The sequence below is a fragment of the Aotus nancymaae genome, unplaced genomic scaffold, assembly GCF_030222135.1.
Source record: "Aotus nancymaae isolate 86718 unplaced genomic scaffold, 86718_ANA_hifiasm-v0.15.2.pri h1tg000012l, whole genome shotgun sequence".
NCBI classification, from domain to species: Eukaryota; Metazoa; Chordata; class Mammalia; order Primates; family Aotidae; genus Aotus; species Aotus nancymaae.
The window spans coordinates 30,887,643-30,909,633 of record NW_026988423.1 but is presented as its reverse complement, the minus strand read 5'-3'; the positions used below and the strand labels follow the sequence as shown (position 1 = coordinate 30,909,633).

Below are 21,991 nucleotides of genomic sequence, written 5' to 3'. Positions count from 1 at the left end.
CTCAGCTGTGAGGGTTCTCCTTGGCCTCAGAGACTTGGTGAAGTACACGACCCGCTCCCCACCCACCACCAGTCCTCTAAGTGGCCCTGGACAGATAAGCAGGGCCTTGGGAATCCGAGGAGGATGTGAGGCAAGCCCGTCCCTGCTCTGAGGATGTGTCCTTCCTGTCCCAGACTGACCACCCTGCCAAGAAGTCACTCCAGGCCTGCCGATCAAAGCACCCAGCACCTGGTGCCAGAACCCAGGGCAAACCCTTTCCCTCAGGCACAAGTCCAGGGGAGGGAGGAGTGGCTGCCTCTTGGAAGACAAAGCCCTCGCTTATATCCTGGGCTGGAGCCACCCTGCCGTGTTATATAATACAAAGCTATGACACAGGGAGAGGGTTGCCCAGAGGAGAGTGAAAGCCAAGGACAGGGCATTCCTTCCCGTCTGAGCACCTGTCCCATCCCTCCCTGAAGCTGGGCCAGCCCGGCTCCACCATCTCCAAGGTGCCTGGCTCAGGGGCCAGGGAGGGCTGAAATCCAGCCCAGAATCCCTTACCCAACAGCCCTTGCTCGGCTGTGTCTACCAACAGGGGCGCTTGTGTCCAGTTCACACTCGATATCAGGGACTGGAAGCACCCTGAACTGGCTCCCATATCAATTGTGTCCTTTCTGTCCCAAACTGACCACCCTGCCAAGAAGTCACTGCAAGGCTGCTGATTAAAGCACCCAGCACCCGGTGGCCTGATAGGGAAGTGACTGCCCTTCTCAGTGGTGGAGTGGGCAGTGCCAGGCCTCTGACAGCAGGGTCAGTGTGCTGCAGAGGACACGCCCCATCAGCTGGAGAGAGAGGTCAGGGTCACCCTGCTGGACCTGTCCCGGATCACCTGGAGCTCAGCCTGTTGTCCTTGTCTACGTCGTGAAGGCCCCTCAGAGAGCCCGGCACTGTGCTACTGCACAGCAGGGTGGGGACCCCTGTCCATGCTCCTTGACCTGTGATGGGAACGGCAGCACCGGGTAGCTCCAGGCCTGGGTTCCAGGTTCCACTGCATAACCTCAGGCAACTCACTCCCTGGGCCTCTGTTTCCTCATCCACAAAATGAAGGTGTTGGGTCAGACGCTCTGGAAGGGAAACAGACTTCTCAGGGGACAGTCATCTCAGATGGTCTCCTGCCCCTCTGCAGCTTGTCCAGGGAGCAGCAGAGGCCTGAGACCCTCGATGTGTCCCTGGACATGAGCATGGGAAGAGGCCCTGTGTTCCGAGACAAGGCTTCATTTCCTGCGCCCCTCCTCTAAACCACAGTCATCCACCATCCTAACTGTCCACATTACGGCCGGTGGTCCTCACAGAGACTAAAGGGGTGACCAGCGGAGCCAGCACATGTCAGTGGAACTTCCCCAGGCACAGGACTCTGTGCTGGGCATGGAGAAGCTATAAGCCTATGGCATGGGGTGCCCCCAGCAACGTGCACAATCTGGGGTTCCTATAGAGCAGGTTCTAGGGGCTGTCGGAGCCAACCCCTCTGTTTCCCCTCCCAGGGGCCCAGCCCGCCCCCTCCTCCCCCAGGGCTGCAGGGAGTCCTGCCATAGACCAGCAGCACTCCTGACTTCCCCAGACAGGCTACATATGAGGAGGGGCCAGGGCATTGGCAGCAGAGAGAGAGAGAAGCTGGGAGCAGACACAAAATCAAACAGTCTCCAAGGACCCCAGAAAAGATCCCACAGGGCAGCCCTGGCTGCCGTCGGGTCTGACACCTTCAGTGGCTGTCGCATCATGGCTGGTTACACCCGTGGACTCAGGAGCTGGCAGCCTGAATTTGGGTCTGGGCTCTGCCACCTTCTGGCTGTGTGACCCAACCTTGCTATGCCTCCCTGTCCTTCCCATACAATGGGAACAGCAGCAGCACCCGCTTCAAGGGGTGGTTGTGAGGCTTGAATGAGAAGCATGCCTGGCACAGAGCAAGCTTGCAACAGTTACGGCTGTTGGGATTGTCGCCCCCTCCCTGGATCCACACGGCTGCAGGGTCCACCCCGCCATCTCCGTTTCCCATGTGCAGACATCAGTGTCACAGCTGAGCAGGCCACATGGTCCTGAAGACCTGATTCAAATCTGGGATCCGTAACATAGCACAGTGATGTCACCTCTGCCTCCGTTTCCCCAGCTGCAAAATGCAATGATAATGATCACGGAAGTCTGTTAGGGTTGCAGAGTGACTTACAAGGAATTATGCATCGGAAGCACCCTGTCAAGGGCAGGAGTAAAGGCTGGATAAATGTGAGCTACTATTATTGGCTCCTGTCCCACGGCAGGAACCCCAGTTCCCTGCCCCAGGAGTCACGCAACTATTTCATAAAATACCAGGCCTGCTCTACAAGTTTTTGGGTTGCTTGTTGACCATTCTCTCTGCGACTCCACCATGGGGCCAGTAGGGGAGGGATAAGCCTTATCCCTGGAGGGCACCAGGCTCCTTCCCCAGCAGGAAGAGCAGGAGAGGAAGCACGCAGCCCCTCCCCAGCACAGGCTGGCCATGCTTCACCTTAGCACGCCGCTGTCACAGCCCCCAGGGTGTGGGGCGAGCCACACTGCTGGACGGGGCCTTGGGCGGTGCCCACTGCAGGCTCCCAGGGAGTGTTGGCTACAGAGGAACCGAGCAGGGAAAGGTCTTTCCAAGTCTCTTACTGGAGACCCAGTCCTGGGCCATCTGGGGACAGGCGCTCCTCCTCTATTCCTCGCACTTCTGAGGGCCTGGCACCAGAGTGGAGACCACATTCTTTCTTCTGGAAAGCCCACAAGTCCACACAGCAGGGGAGGAAGGATGGATTATGGAAGAGGAGGGGCGAGAGGACAGGCTGAGACCAGAGAGAACCCTTCCTCAGAGCAACTCCCTGCCAGGCAGGAGGGCTGCGTGGTCTTAGCACACACAGTGGCCCCATGTCTACTTGGAGCCCCTTGCCTTCTAGTCCTACCACCAGGACCACTGGCCTCGCCTTTCACCGCCCTTGCTAACAGGAGCTCTGGAGACCCCACTCAGGAAAGGGATAAGTGCCAACGTGCACAGGACCCTCACCCTCCACTGGGCACCCCTCCCTGATCACTCACCCCACACCCTGCACCTATCTGCCCAGCTTAGGTGCCTAGAGTATCTAATGGGTGTGGCCGAGGTTCATCCTGGCCTTCTCTGTGAAGGGCACCCCTCTGGCATCTGGTCTCAAGGCTGGATGCAGGATCTGGGGCAAACAGCCCTGTGCATCCTCCACCTATCTGGTGCACCCTTATTCAATCCTGGTGGCCATAAGCCCAAGCAGCTATCAAAAGGAAGCAGAAAGTCCAGAGGCTCCATTTGCATATGAGAAAAGTGACGACTAAGGGAGATTCATTTTTAAAAAGGAATGAAGCAAAATAAATGAGAAAGGAGAGGAGAGATCAGAAAAGAATGAGAAGAGAAACCCAAGGGTGCAGACCCAGACTGCCCACTCTCCGATTCCTCCCGCACCCCACCGATGCGGGGCTCCCTCCAGCCTTCCCCCTTGGTCCCCTCAGCTCCTCTCGCCTTCCTCCCTGCAATCATCCTGTATGGGAGCTGGCAGACCCAACTTTCCTCCCTGGGACACCCGTGGCCCCAGGTCTGTGGTCCCGGAGAGGGAGGAGCCCAGGAGGTGCCAAGGCCGGAAGGGGCGGTGGTGCTGGGGCGCACGCCTTCCCTTCACCCTCCTTTTGTTTAATGAACACATCTCTTTTTTTCTCTAATTAGGTGGAACAAACTACTTGAACCAGAATTTTTATTTCCTGGAAAAGCACATGCCCAGACCCAGTAAATATGTCATTAATCATCATTCCGAGGCAGAGGAGCACGCTGGGTGCAGGGAGGAGGGGGAGCAGTCAGAGGGCCTAATTAGAGCTGGGGCCCCTAGCTCCCCTCCCGCTGCACCGCACCCACAGCCCAGAGCCCATCCGTTGGAGGGGTTCCTGGCAGAATTCAAGCTTATGTAAATGTCCCTTGTTAGCACAACAGAAAAGTAGAGAAGAGAAGAACAATACCGACCCTCTCCTCACTAACTCCCCGCCTCTGCTCACCCTACCCAAAGTCTTAGTTTCATCCAGGAAATTGTCCTTGTTATCACTTGGCTATTTATAGACGGTGAGGTCTGCGGAAGAGCGCAAGCCAGGGTGGTCATGTGGGGCCGGCTGCTGCTCCCTCCCCGCCCAGGCTTTGGCTTGAGGTTCACCTTCACTCCTCCACCTGCTTTTTCGCTGGCCCCCGGGGCGGATCAAAGGCTGTGAAGGTTCTCACCCAGTGTGTCACTGGTCCTGCCCTCTGCTTGCTGGGTCTGGCCATGTCACTCTCCTCTGCCCCTCTGCCCAGGGCCGGGCCCAGCACCCAGAGTCCCAGCACCGTGTGGCTCTCTAGAATGTCACAGTCTGGCTTTGCCTCCTGCTGTTCTAGATGGAGGCCCTGGCCCTGTGCTCCTGAGACCGTGAGGTTTGCCCCAAGTTGAGAAAAATCACACTGAATTAACGACAGAGAATGTGGGGTCCCAGGTGCCTACAGGCATCTTCCTGTGGCCCTAACCGTTCCCACCTGTCCTGCCAAGAGCACAGTACCCACCCTCCAGCCCCTCCTGGGGCTGGCAGAGGCTATGGCTCAGGGTTCACCCACCCTTAAGGGCAAATCCTAGCTCCACCCAGCAAGTTCCTGGCTCACTTGGAACTCAGGTTTCTCTTTGGCTATTCAAAGCCACCCATCTTTTGGCTGCCTCCCTTCCAGGGTCCTCATAAGAATTAGAAACATTGCCATTGTCACTTTATGGGAGGTTTTGAGGGAGAAGTGCTCTGTTCATCTATTCCCTGGCTCCAGTCAGGGAGAAACAGGACTGCGCCCGTAGTGAAGTCCTTTCCTAGTACCTCCTAGTACCAGAAGCCTTTGCATACTGACAAGACTCCAATCCCAATGTGGAAGCGCACCCCACACACCCAGCACACCCTCCCCAGGGTGCACCTAACTTAGTGGGCCCCAAAGTGATGGGGAAGTAGCTGCAAAGAGGGACAGGAGATGGAAGAGGGTAGCAGCCACAATGGGGAACCAACTTCGGAATGACATTGTGGCCCAGTGAAAAAAAATGACCTGGGAAAATGGGAGACCAGAGGTTAAGATGGGTTTGCTTCCTAGGGCTGCCATTACAAAGCACCACAATTCGGTGCTTAAAACAACACAAATCAATTATCTCACAGTTGTAAAAGCTAACAAGTCTGAAATCAAGGTGCCCGCAGGGCTGTGCCCCCTCCAAAGGCTGCTGGGGGAAATCCTTCCTTGCCTCTTCCAGCTCTGGGCAGCTCCTGGCAGTTCCTGGCATTCCTTGGCTTGTGGCAGCATCCCTCCAGTCTCTGCCTTCACCTTCACCTGGCCTTCTCTGTGTCTGTCTTCTCCTCCTCCTCCTTTTCTCCTCTTCCTCTTCTCCTTCTCCTCTTTCTCCTTCTCCTTCTTCTTATTCTTCTTTGGCAGGGTCTTACTCTGTGGCCCTGGCTGGAGTACAGTGGCACCACCTCAGCTCACTGCAGTCTCAACCTGCTGGGCTCAAGTGATCCTCTCACCTCAGCCTCCCAAGTAGCTGGGACTACAGGCACAAGCCACTATACCTGGCTTTTTTTTTAAATTATTATTATTATTATTATTATTATTTGTAAAGACAGGGTCTTCCTATGTTGCCCAGGCTGGTCTCCAAGTCCTAGGCTCAAGCAATCCTCCCACCTTGGCCTCCCAAAGTGCTGGGATTACAGGCGTGAGCCCCCACGCCCAGCAGACTGTCTTCTCTTCTTCCAAGGACACCAGTCACTGGGTTTAAGTCTCACTCTGAATCCAGTATGACCTCATCTCAAGAGCCTTAACTAATTACTAATTGTTTAACTGAAATAAAAAGACCCTATTCCCAAGTAAGGTCATATCCTGAGGTTCCAGGTAGACAAGAATTTGGGGACGACATTATTCAACCTCCTGTAGGAGCCTAGTACTTATTTCAGGACCAACTTGTAGTGTGAATTTGGTCAAGCTCCACGGCCTCTGTCTAGCTCACCTATTTCCTCCCCTATCAAATGGGAGACAACGGTATCTGTCTCATCTGTGGTCTGATTGAGGGACTAGGGAGACCGGGGAGTGAAACGCTTTGAAAAGTTGAAGGGATGATATAGGCAAATGATCTAAAGGTTGATGGGCACTGATGCTACCCATGTCCCCACCCACTCCTGCCCTAACTCTCATTCCCAAACTGCGCCCCCCTGCAGACTGTCCCTCCTCAGGGGCCACAGTCTCTGCTGCTCGCAAACCATCTCCTTGCTTCCTACAGACCCTGGACTCACTCAGGCACCAGAGGCAGAACACGTGTGAGTTCATTTCGACAAGGGACCTCTCTAAAACCTGGTTTCCATGAAGCCTAGCCTGGTTTCTTTTGTGCTTTTAGCATAGGAATCCAGGCTAATTTTCACACATGATGGAAAACTGTCTAGTTCCTTTTTCCTTCTATAGCCCGGCACTTAGCCAGGCCAGGGAGCCAAGGGTAACTGAGCTCTGCATAGACACTGGCAGCCCAGGCCTCCCGAGCTGAACCCTTCCATCCACAGCTCCCCCTTCTGTCTACGCTGGTGCTTGTTCACCCCCAACCCAGGCTGGCCACCGCAGCCAAGTGACACGGAGCTTTCTCTCCTCTCTCCCCTTCTCCCAAGACTCTGCTTCGGGACGGCAAGCGGGAGAGCATCGTCAGCACGCTCTTCATCTCCCCTGGCGACGTGGAGAATGGCCAGAGCATCGTGTGTCGTGCCACCAACAAAGCCATCCCTGGAGGAAAGGAGACCTCCGTCACCATTGACATCCAGCGTGAGTACCCACCCCCTCAACCCAGCCCTGCCAGGCCCAGGGTGAAACACCCAGCAACCCTGCCCATAGCCCAGTCCATCTGATGGCAGGAAATGGGTCAGGCAGCTCTGTGGATCGGCCCGCTTGTAGGTACAGGCAGGAAGGACCATCTTGTCTTCCTTATTGTCATGGGATGCAACCTCACAGATGAGGGTCTTTTGCAAAGGACATCTTCAGGCCACATTTCAACATCTATACAAGGTGGAACTTTCACACCAGTAAATACGGTCAGCTGCTGCCCCTGCTGGCCCCTCTGTTGGGGAGGAAGTCTGAGTGGAGAGCCGAGGGTCAGATGCGAGGATTTGAAGGGTCCTCAGGCTCCAGAATGGGTAAGCAGTGCTGTGCTCTGGGGAGGGTGCACCAGCCACTCTCATGGAAGGGTCGATTGAGAATGCAAGAGGAAGGAAATCTACATCCATTATCTCATTTAATCTTTTGGTTTTTCTTTTGAGACAGAGTCTCGCTCTGTTGCCCAGGCTGGCATGCAGTGTGCAATCTCAGCTCACTGAAACCTCCGCTGTCCAGGGTCAAGCGATTCTCCTGCCTCAGCCTCCTGAGTAGCTGGGATTACAGGCGTGCACCACTATAGCCAGCTAATTTTTACATTTTTAGTAGAGATGGGGTTTCACCATGTTGGCCAGGCTAGTCTCGAACTCCTGACCTCAAGTGATCCGCCCACCTTGGCTTCCCAAAGTGCTGGGATTACAGGCGTGAGCCACTGTGCCCAGCCTTATTTAATTTTTACAACAACTGTTTGGAGAAGGTGTGACTGTGGCCCCTACCGTGGGAAACTGAGGAACCAAAAGGGTGATTAACTTGTCCAAGGCCACTTAGGTTTCAAATGCAGGCAGCATAGCTTTCCGGAGCCCACCCTGGTAACGTCCTCTCCACGCTCCCGCACAGCCAGCCTTCAATGGACTGTGTTGGGATTAATGTTGGCAAGCATGACGCTTCAAGGCTTCACCAGCGTCGCATCCCAAAACCACCTAACAAAGACTCCTAAAGTCTCCCTAAGGTGCCTGTCAGCCCCAGAACCAAGAAGAGCTCAGCAAGTTGTTCCAGTGGCCTTCCTGGATTAGTCCCGGATTAGTTCGGTTTCAAGGGTCAGGACTCAAAAGCGGACTTCTCTCCTCTGAGATTCCCTTCCTGCCACCCAGAATAACGCCACCGCAAGCTGGTGGCTGCTTCTGTCCTGGGCTCTGGGTTACAAGGCTGGAGCTGCAGACTGGCATTCAAGTCCTCCTTAGCCTTTTATTCATTTTAAAGCAAGCGCATTTAAAAACACTTCCTACCAGCCCTGATTCATCTAAGGCTTCTGGATTCTGGCCTCCACGTGGCTCTCCAGGGACCTGGAGTCCAGAGATGGGGTCTTAGGATGCTGAGAGCTCATCTCTGCAGCCAGAGAGCAGAAGTTCCCACCCAGTGTCTAGAATCCTGATAGACACCATTCAGATTCCAGAGGGCAGAAGAAATGGTTAACAACCTCAGGCAGGCTCAAGACACCCAGACACAAAGGCCGAGTTCTTCGAGCGGGGAGGTGTAGGGTAGGGAGGGGGACTTTATCTTCACTCTCTTGCCATCAGCTATTAACAAATGTCTCTGTCCCCCCGACCACCACCCCCAACACACCCCTCCCCAAGGAGTCTTCTTGCAGTCCTCATTCACAAGGAGCCAGAGCAGCAGAGCTCCAGCCAAGCTTAGAGCTAGGGTGATGGAGGGAGGCCCCAGGACACAAAATGCAAGGAGGCCTCCCTCTGAGACCAGCCCTGAAAGTGAGGCAAGGCCTCCTTAACCTTTGACCCTGGGCTCTTCCCTCCCCTGACCCTGGCCTGGGTCCTGGCTCTGAGCACCACCTCCTCCTGCATGGTGAGCAGCCCACACTGAGCAGTAAGCCCCGCTGCTGGAAGAGGTGAGATGCTGCGAGGCCAGGCAGTCCAGCGTCCAGGATGGTTCCACCATCCATGAGCAGGCTGGGCCCACACCTGTCACATCACCTCTGGGGACTCTGGTTCCCTGTCTGATTTAACCAAATGACATCCAAGGCCCCTTCTTTCCCTAGGACAGGCCACAGATCAGAGCTCTCTGTCCAGACTCAATCCAAATCAGGAAAGGGAGAGGTCGAGAGACACAGAGCATCCAAGCCTCCTACTCCCAGGCTGCCATTTGATTTTCGGCCACCACAGCCCCCTGCCCTCCTTCCCCAGCTGGTCCCCAACCTGGTCAGAAGACCTATACAAAAGGCTATACTTGGACAAAAGTGACAATCTAGCTGGCCCCCTATGACAGCTGCGTAGGTCCTGGCAAGGAGAGGTGGGAAGAAGCCGTGTTTCCTGCTCCAGGCCACCATCCATCGCCCCAGGAGAACCTCTCCAGGCAATGGGAAAGTCACCATCCTAACCACAGCCCTTCTGCACTCATGCCCATAGAGGATCGTTTACCAGGCTGCTGTCTGCATCTGGGGAGGACACTGGGCCTTGCCAGGTCTCTGGGCCCTTTCTGGCTTCCTTTCCAAAGACATCTCAGCCACCTTAGGAGGCATCAGAATGAGGTTAGAGAGAAACTTGGAGCCCAGCGGCCCAGTTTCCCAGATCAGCCTCATCCAAGGCAGTACTGGGTAGTGATGAAGGCCACAGCATTCTTCCTGCTTTGAACTCTGGTTCTGCGACTTACTGAGTGGCACTGACCTGGTTAGTTAACCTCCTTGTGCCTGGTTTCCTCGTCTGTACGTGGAGGTAGTCATGCACCTCCTAAGGCTGCAGTGAGGATTAAATGAAATCCTTCCTGTCAAGCTCCTAGCGTGGTATCTGTCACGTTGTGAGTGCCCCACACCCGTCACCTGCTGTCAGGATGCAGACCCACCCATAGGTGAGTGGCACCCTCCTCAGGTGTCCCCACAGTCCTAACAGACAAGGGATCGTCATCTGTTTGTCCCAGCACCCACCTCCCCTAACCTGAAGGTGCTTATACGTGCTTAAGCAAAGCACACATTCTCCACCCCTCCCTCCCTCCTTCCCCCTCCTCCTGCTCCTGCTCCTCCTCCATTTACTCATTTGTTCATTTGGTCAGCCTCCAACTGTTTACTAAGAACACCACGGGCTGCCTCAGAGCTGCCTTTGCGAACCTGCTCATTTTCTCAGTCAACCAAGAAGCATCCAAACTCAGCAAAAGCACATTTGTTGTTTGTTTGTCTTGGTCTTCGTATGTTACCCAACGGAAGACAAAGCCCTCAGATTGAGTAATGGGAGAGAAAGCTTAACACCCCCAAAGCCTCACCACATCTGGACTCTGTGTCCAGCTGCCAAGTTTCAAATGAATGTGCTATGAAATCACTGAGTCATGAAGTTTCTCTCTTTTCCCACCCTCTCCTCTATGTAATACTTCCCCTGAAAACACACACACACACACGCACACGCACACGGGCGGATGGAAACACTAACAGACTCTCAGCTGTAACATCTGTTCAATGTGATCTCAGTTCCACCAGCTACATCAAAGCTGCCCTCCCGCAAGTTACGCTGCCGACATCACAAGTGGGATTAAAATCATGTTTAATAGTTGGATATGGCATAAACTATTTATACCTCTGGAGCTTGGCAGACTCCTGAAAATTTATATTCTGTGCACCAGGAGAAGTGGAGAGAGAAGCTTGGGCACCTCTGGTCTGGGGGTGGAGGCGCAGATAAGGCCAGTGAGTGTGGAAACCTTGTGAGTGGCTTCAGGGCAGGTGATCACCAAGGACGATGCTGTGGGGGCTGGAGGAGTACAGGAGAGAGGGAGGCCTCACGGGTGAACCGATCATGGCAGGGGTGTGACAGGGCATCCGGCAGCAAGAAGGTCCTAAGCAGGTGTGTGACCTGCCTCCCTGCCTCTCAGATCTCATCACTTTAGAGAGGACCCCCAGGTGAGGGAAGGGCCTCCTGGAACAGCCCCCCAAGTTCTGTGGCGGGTCCCTCAAGTCTATGGGACTGGCACTCACCTCCCCAAACCAGACATGGTGTGGGTACTCCACCTCCCAGCGTTGGCCTTCACAATGCGAGGGCATGGGCCGGCCGTGTGTTTGGATCCAGGTGGCAATTCCTGAGTTCCTCTGCCTCAGCACTGCTTCTCCAGCCCACAGCGAGATGCAAGCTCCTTTCTGGGTGCCCATCTTCTCTAGATAGGGTCCCACAGATGCCCAGCTCAGCCAGCCAGCCCAGCATGGAAAGAGGGCTGGGACTCCTGGTTCAGCCTTGCCCTGGAAGCTAGGGTACAGCTTCGAGGAGAGGCTGTGGGGCTCTGGGGGTGGGAGAAGAGTTCTCATGGCTATTCCTTGTCACCCCATCTTTGTGACCACCTGAATTATGCCTTAAAACTGAGATTGAGATCACGAAATACCCACCACTTCCCTTGTAATTCTCCACGGAAGGCAGGCAGGCCGGCTGCACCAGGAGCAGATGTTTCCCGGATTTTTGGTCCCCCGTCCAAAACCAGGGAAAATGTGGGAGAACAGGCTCCCCGGCAGTCAGCCACCTGCTACTCAGGAAATGGAGTTCTCTCCTTAGTGCCTGCAGATACCAGCACAGCCCCCGGGGCCATCTCCCAGGCCAGCTCCTGTACCTGGCACTAGGCGGGAAGGTAGGGTCCTCTTAGGCACCAGCAGGCACAGGGCAGCTGAGCAGTTATATGATTCCAACTCCAGGGTAGGGCCGACTCGGTCTGCAGCTGAGAGGCTGAGGGTATGATGACTCTCTGAGCGTCTCAGGACCCCACCATAGTCCCAGCCAGCGCCCAGACCAACTGGGCCGGGTGGGGCTTTGCTCCCTTTATGGTGCCCCCATGGGGACCCAGAGAGACCAGCATTTTTCCTCATTGCCTCGGAGACACTGGCTTCTTTAATTCTTTTTCTGAAAATGGGCTGGGACCTCTCAAAGTCCCTGTGACTTTCCAGCAATTTGCTCTGCTTGTCGGTGGGGATTGACCCAGAAGATGTGGCCCAGGGCCCAGCCTGTCCATGGGGACCAGGTCCCTGGCTGCCCACTCAACTCAGCCAGACCTCTGGGCCATCAAAGGGAAGAAGGATGAGAACTGGCTCATCATCTCCCCTCCCTCCAAGTGTGGATGTCCCGGGGGTGCGGAGGCTGGGGGCCACCGGGAGCCCAGCAGCAGGGGGGTGACAGCAGCCTCTGGAGACAGTCCGAGCCAGCTGCCCCTGAGCTAGGCAAGGCCAGGCGATGGAAGCCATTCGCACCTCTGTCTCTCTGCGGCAGCCCCTCGAGCTGTTTCCCTCTTTCCATCCTGCAGGCTGCTCCTCCTTCGTGTCTCTTTTCCTCGTTCTTTGACTCGGTCTTTCTCTCCAACACCCTGTCATTGTCAGGCCCTGCGTGCTGGGTCTTCACGGTCTTTCCTGCTTTTGCTCTGAAATCCTTGTCTGATTCTGAGTCTCTGTGAACAGGTCAGTCTCTCCATCACGCTGTCACTCTGCCCTCTGCTTGTCTAGGTGTCTTTTTCTCACTCTTTCTCTGCACTCTCAGTGTCTATGTGTGTGTCTTTCTGTCTCTCTGCCTGTGTCTCGCTCTGTCCCTGTCACTTCTTTATCTCTGTCTCTCTACACACGCACACATACACACACATACACACGTACACACATGCATGCACACACATACACACATGCACACATATCACATACACACCTACATACACACATGCACATACATATGCACACACACACTCACATGCACACATGAACATGCACATGCATGCACACACATACACACACGCATTCACACACATGCACACATATACATGTACACGCATACACACACCACATATGCACACACACCCCTACATACACACATGCACATACATATGCACATACACACATGCATGCACACATACATGCACACATGCACACATGCATGCACACATGCATACATACACACATGCATGCACACACACCCCTAAAATCTCTCTTCCTCTGTGGTCTCCATGTCTTTGGGTACTTGTCTTGCTGTCGGCCTCCGATCTCTTCTGTACAGGTCTCTCTGTGTGTCTCCGTGTCTCTGGTTCCTATCTCCCTGACTCTTCCTCTCTCTGACTTTCTGCCTCCTCCCCCTCCCGCCATTTAGCACTTCAGAGCCTGGCTTCTTATCCTGTCAAATGAGAAAGCCAGCCCTGGCCTGGGGAGCTGAGGCCCAGCACCACCAGCCAAGACTGAGCCGAGATGATTAGGCTGATGAAAGGGTGTAAATGCCGCTTTCAAGTTAACAAATGCCCAGAACCTTTACTGAAAAGAGATAATAAACGGACATTTCAAAGACAAAGTCCGCACTGAAGTGAGGCTGAGTGTCCACATGCCCATCTCTGCCCCGCACTTCTCTTCCCACCTCTCCTTCCTGCAGTATTTTGTTCTGCCCAAAAGTTGGAGGATGGGCAACCCCTGGGCCCAAGCCTGAGGCTTCCTGGCTCTGGGTTTGTGTCAACGCCAGGCCCCAAGTCCACAGTGGCCGTGGTGGGGGTGGGGGGGGGTGTCCTGATCCCACCTCCAGGACTGTCTGAAGCAGGCACCTCCCATGGCGCCCCCGACTTCCTGGAGACCACCAGGGCAGTGGCTGCTCTGAGGGTCCCTGGGTGGTGGAGTCTCTGGCTCTGCCCTCCATGTCACCCGGGGTCTCCCTGTCTGCATTCTTTCTCGGGTCCACAAGTGACTCTCCTCTCTCTGCAGACCCCCCACTGGTCAACCTCTCCGTGGAGCCACAGCCAGTGTTGGAGGACAACGTCGTCACTTTCCACTGCTCTGCAAAGGCCAACCCAGCTGTCACCCAGTACAGGTGAGAGTCACTGCTGAGGAGGCCTGGCCTGGCCAGTGGCCCCCACCCCCATGCCTCTCACATATGTCACTTAGGGTCCTCAGCACGGCCGCAGCGTGTGCCTGGTCCACAGCGGGTGTCCAGTAGCCTTCTCCCCTTCCCCTCGCACCCACTGCCTGCTGGCCAGATGGGCCCTTCCCCTCTTGTGTGTGCACGCGCCCTCTTCCACTGGAGGCAGCAGGACTCACGCCTTCTGCTTTAATAGCCTGCTTATCCCACACGTCAAACACGGGAAAAAAAGGCTCAGGAAAAGCAGTCAGAACAACCAGGAGAAGCAGCAAGATCAGAACCTGCATCCCAGCCTCGTGCCCATCACACAGGTTCAGCTGGTAGGTCACGACGTCTGGGCCCCGGGCCGGTCCAGTGAGCATCCAAGGTCACACACACTCATGGGCCCTGCGTGTCCCTTGCTCACCACATGGATAAAAGCATCACTGTTTTTTTCACTTGTTTCTGCCTCGTGACAGAGCTTCTTAAAGGCAGGAACCACAATTTAGTCGTTGATGGCTCTCAGCATGCAGCACAGCACATGGCATAAACCAGATACTCCTTAAATGTGTCTGACTGATCCAATAAATACACAGGGCTGCTCCTCTGGGCACTTTTCTGCCTAGGCACAGTCACTGCACAAGACTCCAGGAGACTAAGCCACCTTGGAGGCACTCAAGGGCAGACTCACCTCCTTTTAGATGCCTCATGGAACTCACCGTGGCCCTGACTCAGCCCGGCCTCTTTCCACCAGCCCAGGCTTGGAGGTGGAGCCCAGGGTGTCATCTCTGCCACTGATCTGGGTCATGAAGCTACAGCATCTGCAGGGGCCAAGGATGCTAATGGCCCCAGCCTAGGAAATAAGCCGGCCTGGGGGAGTGGAGAACAGGGAAGACAAGAGGCGGTGTGGCCCCCGGTGGGCAGAATGGAAGGAAATGGGCCACAGTGACAGCCAGCAATTCAGGCTGGGCATGAGGAGGAGCTCCCTGCAGAGTGCATAGTTAAGCAGCACTGGAGTCAGAAACCCAGACAGAGCACAGAGGCCCTATCCCCAAGGATATATTAAAATAGGATGAACCTATCGGTCCTGTCCAGTTGAACCATTTGCTGGACTAGAGTCAGAAGAAAGATCAGAGGACCTCCAGGGTGCCTTCGGAATCATGGGGTCCAGCCAGGTCCAGGAGGAAGTCTGGTTTGGCTGGGGTCTGGCATCTATTCAGAAGCCACTGAAGATGCAGGAGAGGAACCTGATGAGACTCCCTGTGCCTGGGCCTCCACGTTGCACCTGTCAGGCCTGGGTTTCTCCGTACAAGCTCAGCTTCTCTCTGTCTGCTCCCAGGTCTCTGATCCTGGTCCCTAAACACCAGGTACAACATACCCAAAAATACCTGCCATGCTGGTTTCCCAGAGCAGCCCTTCACACCCACAGACCACCCGGCAAGCACCCCTATTCGCCCTCACAGATGTCCTTAGAATGCCTGTTGGACCCCAGAGACCCGGGCACTCAACTTTCACCTTTCATTTCCCCTCACTGCCAGGCTCCAGTCACCTGGGGACCTAGTGATAGGTGGGCTGGGCAGACAGAGGGCTGCATGCCCCGGGACCTGGCCCCTCCACCACCAGGCCTGTCTCCCCCACCCACACCAGCCTACTGACCTGGACAGGTTGAGCAAACACCCAGGAAACCAAGTACTGGGCCTGATTCCCAGGGTCACCAACCTCAAAAAAGCAGAACAGCAGTGATAGGAGGGAGAAGAAGGTGTGAGGAGAGGAGAGGTCACCGCAAAGCACATGTGAGAAAATGTTAACAACGGGTAAATCCAGGCGACAGAAGGGTGGCAATTCATGGGACTATTTTGCAACTTTTCTGTAATTCCGAAGTTGGTTTTTGCAAGCTAAAAAGTTCATAAATAAACACGCAGAGAACATGCAGGCTTCCCTAGGCTACAGGTAGCCTGTGGGTCCTCCCTTTCATCCTCTCCTGGAGTTCACAGTATCACAGTCAGCCCCTCCTGTGCCGAGCAGGAGCTGGGAGGGCAGGGTGCCCTGCAGAGACTCACTGGTTCTTACTGGTCACCTTCCCTCATGGCCTTCTGATTAGCAAAAGGCCCTGAAAACACCTCACTGCAGGGTCGTCTCCCTCCAGGACTCCAGAGGCTTTCAGGGAGCGCTTCCAGCCCCCAGGTTAATGCGAGAGAGCTGGGGTGGCCTGAGAAAGGAGGAGGCAGAGGGGCCACGGAGATGGGAGGCAGTGTGCGCCTGCACCCACCCACACTCACTCAGCCCCTTCACTCCAGCGGGGTCTCACCAAGCAGCCAGGTGTTCAGATGCAATGTTGGAATCCAAGAAGAAAAGCCGTAAGCAAATCTCATCACATAAGTACATTGATTTTTCCCAACTAACTGACAAGATTACAGGAATCTTTGTTTCTTTACTTCCATTCATCTTGATAGCTTCCTCTCTGCTCTCGCTAAAAGGCTGTCATCTTTGAAACTAGCAATAACGCCCTCCTCCATCCCAGCGCCTGGAAAGGAGGCCTGGGTGGCATGGGGGTGTCACTGCAGGTGATCTTAGGGACCAGCAGCCCAAAGTGCTTTGGTGCCCTTTCCTCTGAGGGTCTCTCTGTGTTCCCAGCAGATAGCAGGCCATGGCACCCCCACCCGAGATGAAACTTGGGCTATTTGAGGACAACCTGGTGGCTGTGACATGCTGGGCCCCTGATTCTGTGATATAAATAATTAATCCTCTTACATTTGTTCAGACCAAATTAGACATTGATTGGGAGAGGCTTAAGCTGACTGCATTTTCAGAGGGGTTGGGAGAGGTGGGGAAGCAACAGTGCGTCAGTGGGAGGTGGGTGGGGAGAGGGAAGGAGACAAAGAGGAAGGACAGGGAAGAAGAAACCGCACCAAAATCAGGAGAGGCGCGAAGAGGGCGCGGAGGGACTCGCTCTTTGGCTCTTGGCCTCGATCCTTCGGCAGCTGCTTAGATGCAGTGGTTTGAGCCTCTGTGTTTTTGGCAGGGACCCCTCGAGTGTTTTTCAGCGCAGGATGGGAAGAAAGACCAGCTGGGAGACATGTGAGCCAGGGGCTCTGTGGGGTCCAGAGGCACCTCCCCAAAAGGCCTGGCCTGGGCTCCTGCGGACCCAGCCCCCACAGTGTCCCAAGCCTTTCTTCTCCCACTCGCTCACCCTGAGAGGAGAGGACAGGGTGTGAGGGGAAACTCGGTACCCAGAGCCAGCAGCAGTTCTGCTGATAAATCGGCACCAAGCAGGTGGGGCTTCCACCCTCTGTGGCGCTCCTGGTGAGGGGCCCTGGAAGAAGAGGAGGGAGCTGCATCTTCTCTAGGAAGACCTGAGGAAGAAGCATGCTTGGCCTGGTCACCTGGGACCAAACCCTCCGACCCCAGCCCGGCACCCAGAACTGTGAGCAGCCAGGGCTCCCTGCCCTCCCAGCCCAGCCAGCTCTCCACCTGGCCTCCCGCTGCGCCCACCACCTGGCCCCCTCGCCTCAGCAGGGTGGAAGGAACTGGGGGACTGGACACACTTCTGGAACTGAATTCACTTGCCGCAGGCAGGGGCCGGCCTGACTATTAAGTCTGGTCATTAAATTAAAGTTAGAAATTGAAACGACTCATGAATAACTCATAATGGTTTGTTGGGAAGCTCCTTAAGCTCTCAGGGAGCTATGGTTTGCTCTGTTGTTAAACTATAATTGTTATTATTAATCGTGTTCTTAATAATTACCCAATATTAATTTGCAATAACAACTGCGTGGTGCCAGCCTAGGTGTTCTGTGTGATGCCAGGAAGCAGCTGTCTCTTGGGGCTGGATGGGCTAGACGGAGGCAAGAAGCTAATGGAGGGAAGGGCAAGATACAGCGTCTGTGGTGCCAGGAAAGGCTCCAGGAATGAGAGAAAGGGGAGGGAAGGCAGGGGAGCAGAGACACTGCAGGTCCAGGGAGCAGTGACTGTGGTGTGACGCTCTGGAGGCAAGGAGCCTCTGCAGCTCTGGAAAGACAAACTCCCGAAAGACGCTTCAACTGCAGTGGGAGGAGCCTGAAGAAATGTTCCCGTGGTTTCAAAAAAAGAGTGTTTTCCAGAATAGGATTAAGCCAGGGAGACGGAGCTCTCTCACTCCCTAGAGATCCTTAAGGAAGCCCCCAACTGCACATGCTTATGCGCATGTACACGCTCACACATGCACACACATACACATACACATCCACACACTCACATGTCCACATGCTCACAAATCCACACACTCACACGTCCACACGCTCACACATCCGCACACTCACACGTCCACACGCTCACACATCCACACACATACACGTCCACAAACACACATCTATATGCTCACACATGCACACACACATCCACACGCTCACATGTCCACACGCTCACATGTCCACACGCTCACACGTCCACATGCTCACATGTCCACACTCTCACACATCCACACATACACATCCACACATTCACACATCCACACACTCACACATGCACACACATCCACACACACATCCACACACACATCCATATATGTACACGCTCACACGTCCATCCACTCACATATCCACATTCACACATCCACACACATATCCACATGCTCACACATGCACATGCTCACACGTGCATATGCTCATGCATGCACACATTCACACGCACATGCTCACGCATCCACACGCTCACGTGCACACACTCATATGTGCAGATGCTCACACATCCACACAGTCACGGATGCACACACACATCCACACACTCACACGTGCACACACACATCCACATGGTCACGCATGCACACGCTAACACATCCATACACGTGCACACTCTCGCACATGCACACTCTCGTGCATGCACACGCTCACACATCCACACACATGCACACACATCAACATGCTCGCACATGCACACGCTCACACGCACACATTCACACACACATGGACACATACATGCACACACAAATGTGGACACAGTCACATATGGACACACACATGCACATGCACACACATGCACACATGCACATGGACACACACATGCACATGGACATACACATGCACACATATGCATACATGCACACGCACATCCACACATGCACACTCACATGCACACATGCACACATTGCCATGAATTCACATGCATGCACATACATGTGTCTACACATACACCCCTGTGGGGCTCTGGTGCTGCCTGCACACAGCAGGCTGCTGGGTCACTGGTCCAACACAGGTGTCACTGTCCCAGAACCAGATCTAAACCAAGCCAGAGGCCTCTTGCCCTCCTGTGGTGTGGTACCGATTGGCTGACAAAAGAACCTTCTGACTCAGCTCCCCTCACCAAGCCAGTGCTGATGGAGCCACTGCCTCAGAGGAGCAAAGCCAGGCTGCAAGGGTAGAGTTCAGGCAGGAAGAAGAGCATGTGCCATCCGGGGAAACGGGGAGGACTTTGTGGGGTGAGGAGGCACCATGCAGTACCCCATGGAGGCAGGAGGCAGAACAGGACAGGAGAGCTGCCAGCTGGCCCAGAGGAAAGAGGGGGCAGCGGGGCCACTCGCTCATGCCACTCTTCCTGATGGGTATTAGTATTACCCTGTCTGGATGGGAGATGGAGCCCCTGTGTCTTACCTCTCCTACAGCTTCTCGCCTTGTCAGAATGTGTGTGTGTGTGTGCATGCACGCACGCACGCTCGTGCACATGTAAGAGCATGCACCATTTGACCCTGGCCTCTGAGGTCATGGACTTGACCTCCTTCTTTTCCAATGGGGCGCATGATCCAGCTCAGATCAGGACAGCCAGTGCCCACTGATAGTTGGATTTTCTATCATCTAGCCAGCAGATGGGCTGACCAGCCGAGTAATCAACTCACCCCCTCTGGAATAACCCACTTGTTGAGTGCCACTGACTGCCTGGTGACACCCCAAACCAAAGTCCACCACCTTCACAACCTCGTGGGTGGGAGCAAGACCAACACCCCCTGAGACCTTGAAGTAGCCCCTCTGTGAAGATTCCCCTTGAGGGACTCCCAAGGGACTGCCCCCTTGCCACCCACCCCAGGCCTCATTTTCCCATGAGATGGGTGCGTCCAGCTCCCAGAGGGTTGGCCTTGCCACTTAAGGCCCACTTCGGCCCCTGGCCTTGGTTGCAGGTGGGCCAAGCGAGGCCAGATCATCAAGGAGGCCTCCGGAGAGGTGTACAGGACCACAGTGGACTACACATACTTCTCAGAGCCCGTCTCCTGCGAGGTGACCAACGCCCTGGGCAGCACCAACCTCAGCCGCACGGTCGACGTCTACTGTGAGTGCAGGGGTGCGGGCTTTCCTGGGCGAGCAGGCACCCGGCAGCTTCAGCTTAGGGCTGGAGAAACCAGGGCTGGATTCATTGCACGAAACATAAGCTTCATGTGTCATGAGTGCAGGATGTTTTGCACTTGGCGAAAAGCTAGTTTGTGTGGTGTTTCATGTTCATTTTGATCCCCGTAATGACCTCGTTAGTAAAGGTCTTGGCTGGGGCTGCTATGACACTACCATAGACTCGGTGGCTTCAATGGCAGAAATCAGCGTGCCAGCATAGTGGTTTCTGGTTGGGACACTCTTCCTGGCTGGCAGATGGCTGCCTTCTTGCTGTGGCCTCCCATAGCAGACAGAAAGAGAGAAGCAAGCTCTTGGGGCCTTTTTTCCAGGCACACTAATCCCATCATGAGGGCTCCACTCTCATGATCTAACCCTTCCCCCAAGCACCTCCTCCTGACACCATCCCACTGAGGCAAGGATCTCAGCTTATGAATTGGTGGGGAGGGGACACAAGCATGCGGGCCATTATGGGTAAATACTATTATTCCCATCATCTGAATAAGGAGATGGAGGCCTGAGGTCACACAGTAAGTGGCCGAATGAGAACTGAACCTGGGCAATGACCAAATCCGTCACCCACACACACACTCCACTGCCTTCCACTGAGGGGACTCGTGGACATCCCCTCTTTTTCACTGGAGGCCCAGCAGGGACCCGCAGCGAGGCAGCCCATTGCCATGGACTAGCTGGCTGGATGTGTTCACAATAAGCATCCTTAGCTCATGCACTGCCCCTGACAGTTTTAAACTCACTTTTACAAACTTCTACAAATCTGACCCTCCCCCTCTCCCTGGAAGCCTCCGAAGAAAGTGCTTTTTACATCAAGGAACTAATCCTGGTCTCCTGGCACCAGGTTCCAGGCTCCGTCTGCTCCCTGGAAGGAGCACTCTGAGGCCTGCCTGGCCACAGTCGGACCCTGGGCCTGGAATCCCCCCACGGCTCCCACTGTGTAGACCAAGCTTGGTCTACAGGAGGCTCCGGACTGCTGAGGAAGGTGGAGAGGAGCCTGTGTTCACACTTTAATGCTTAGTGGGAAGTGGAAGCAAGGGCCGCTCTACCGCAGTGGAGGTGACACAGAGGCTGGGACGGCTGGAATAGGAGGGTGGCCTGAGAGCATCAGGTGGAAACGCGGGGAGGAGGCGTGGGTCACGAGACCCCTGCCTCCATCACCTGCATCTCAGAGCCCCCATCCCACCCCAGAGGTGCACCAGTCACTCGATTCCAGGTCATGAAGGCTGAGGCTGGAGGAGATGGGAGCTAGCTTGAAGGCAGAGGCATGAAGGTCCCAAAGGCCCAGATTTCCAGAGAAGGGGGAGGGCCCCTGCCTGCCACTGGGATGGAGGGCTTCCCCAACTTTCTGGCACCAGCTGGGATCCAGACAGAGGGAAAGGGAAGGGAAGAGAACCATGAGGCTGAATCCAGGCAGAACCTCGTCCCCAGCACCTTCTTCCCAGCCCCCATGCTGCTGACCACCTCCATGGGTCTGAGAGAGGCTAAGCCTTGGGAGAGGGGTCTCCTCCTTACTTCCTGAGTCCCACTCCCAGATCCCAGACCCCACCCAAGCAGAGGACTAAAATGGAAGTGACTGAGGTGGCACAAGTACCCCGCTGCCTCCCTTTCCCCACTCGAGGTCTGGGGGGAAAAGGAGGGTCCCAGAGCTCCCCACCCACCTGATCCTGTCTCCTTCTTCCTCACATCGCAGTTGGGCCCCGGATGACCACAGAACCCCAATCCTTGCTCGTGGATCTGGGCTCTGATGCCATCTTCAGCTGCGCCTGGACCGGCAACCCATCCCTGACCATTGTCTGGATGAAGCGGGGCTCCGGCGTGGTGAGTCTGCAGCTCAGACCTTGGGGCACCGCTGGCAGGGGGTGGGGGACAGTGGGGCATGTGGGAACTGCTGTCCAGGCCCCTCTCACTAT

At 55.2% G+C, this 21,991-nt stretch overlaps 1 protein-coding gene across 2 annotated transcripts in view; it reads left to right on the top strand.

The window, feature by feature from the left end:
• KIRREL3 (kirre like nephrin family adhesion molecule 3) overlaps positions 1–21,991 on the top strand; it is a 565,117-nt gene that overhangs the window by 519,570 nt on the left and 23,556 nt on the right. For both annotated transcript variants that reach the window (XM_012470132.3, XM_012470130.3), the window contains exons 7-10: positions 6,697–6,847; positions 13,587–13,692; positions 19,865–20,013; positions 21,772–21,899. In XM_012470132.3, the coding sequence (XP_012325555.1) occupies positions 6,697–6,847; positions 13,587–13,692; positions 19,865–20,013; positions 21,772–21,899 (534 nt within the window). The remainder of the gene's footprint in view (positions 1–6,696; positions 6,848–13,586; positions 13,693–19,864; positions 20,014–21,771; positions 21,900–21,991) is intronic.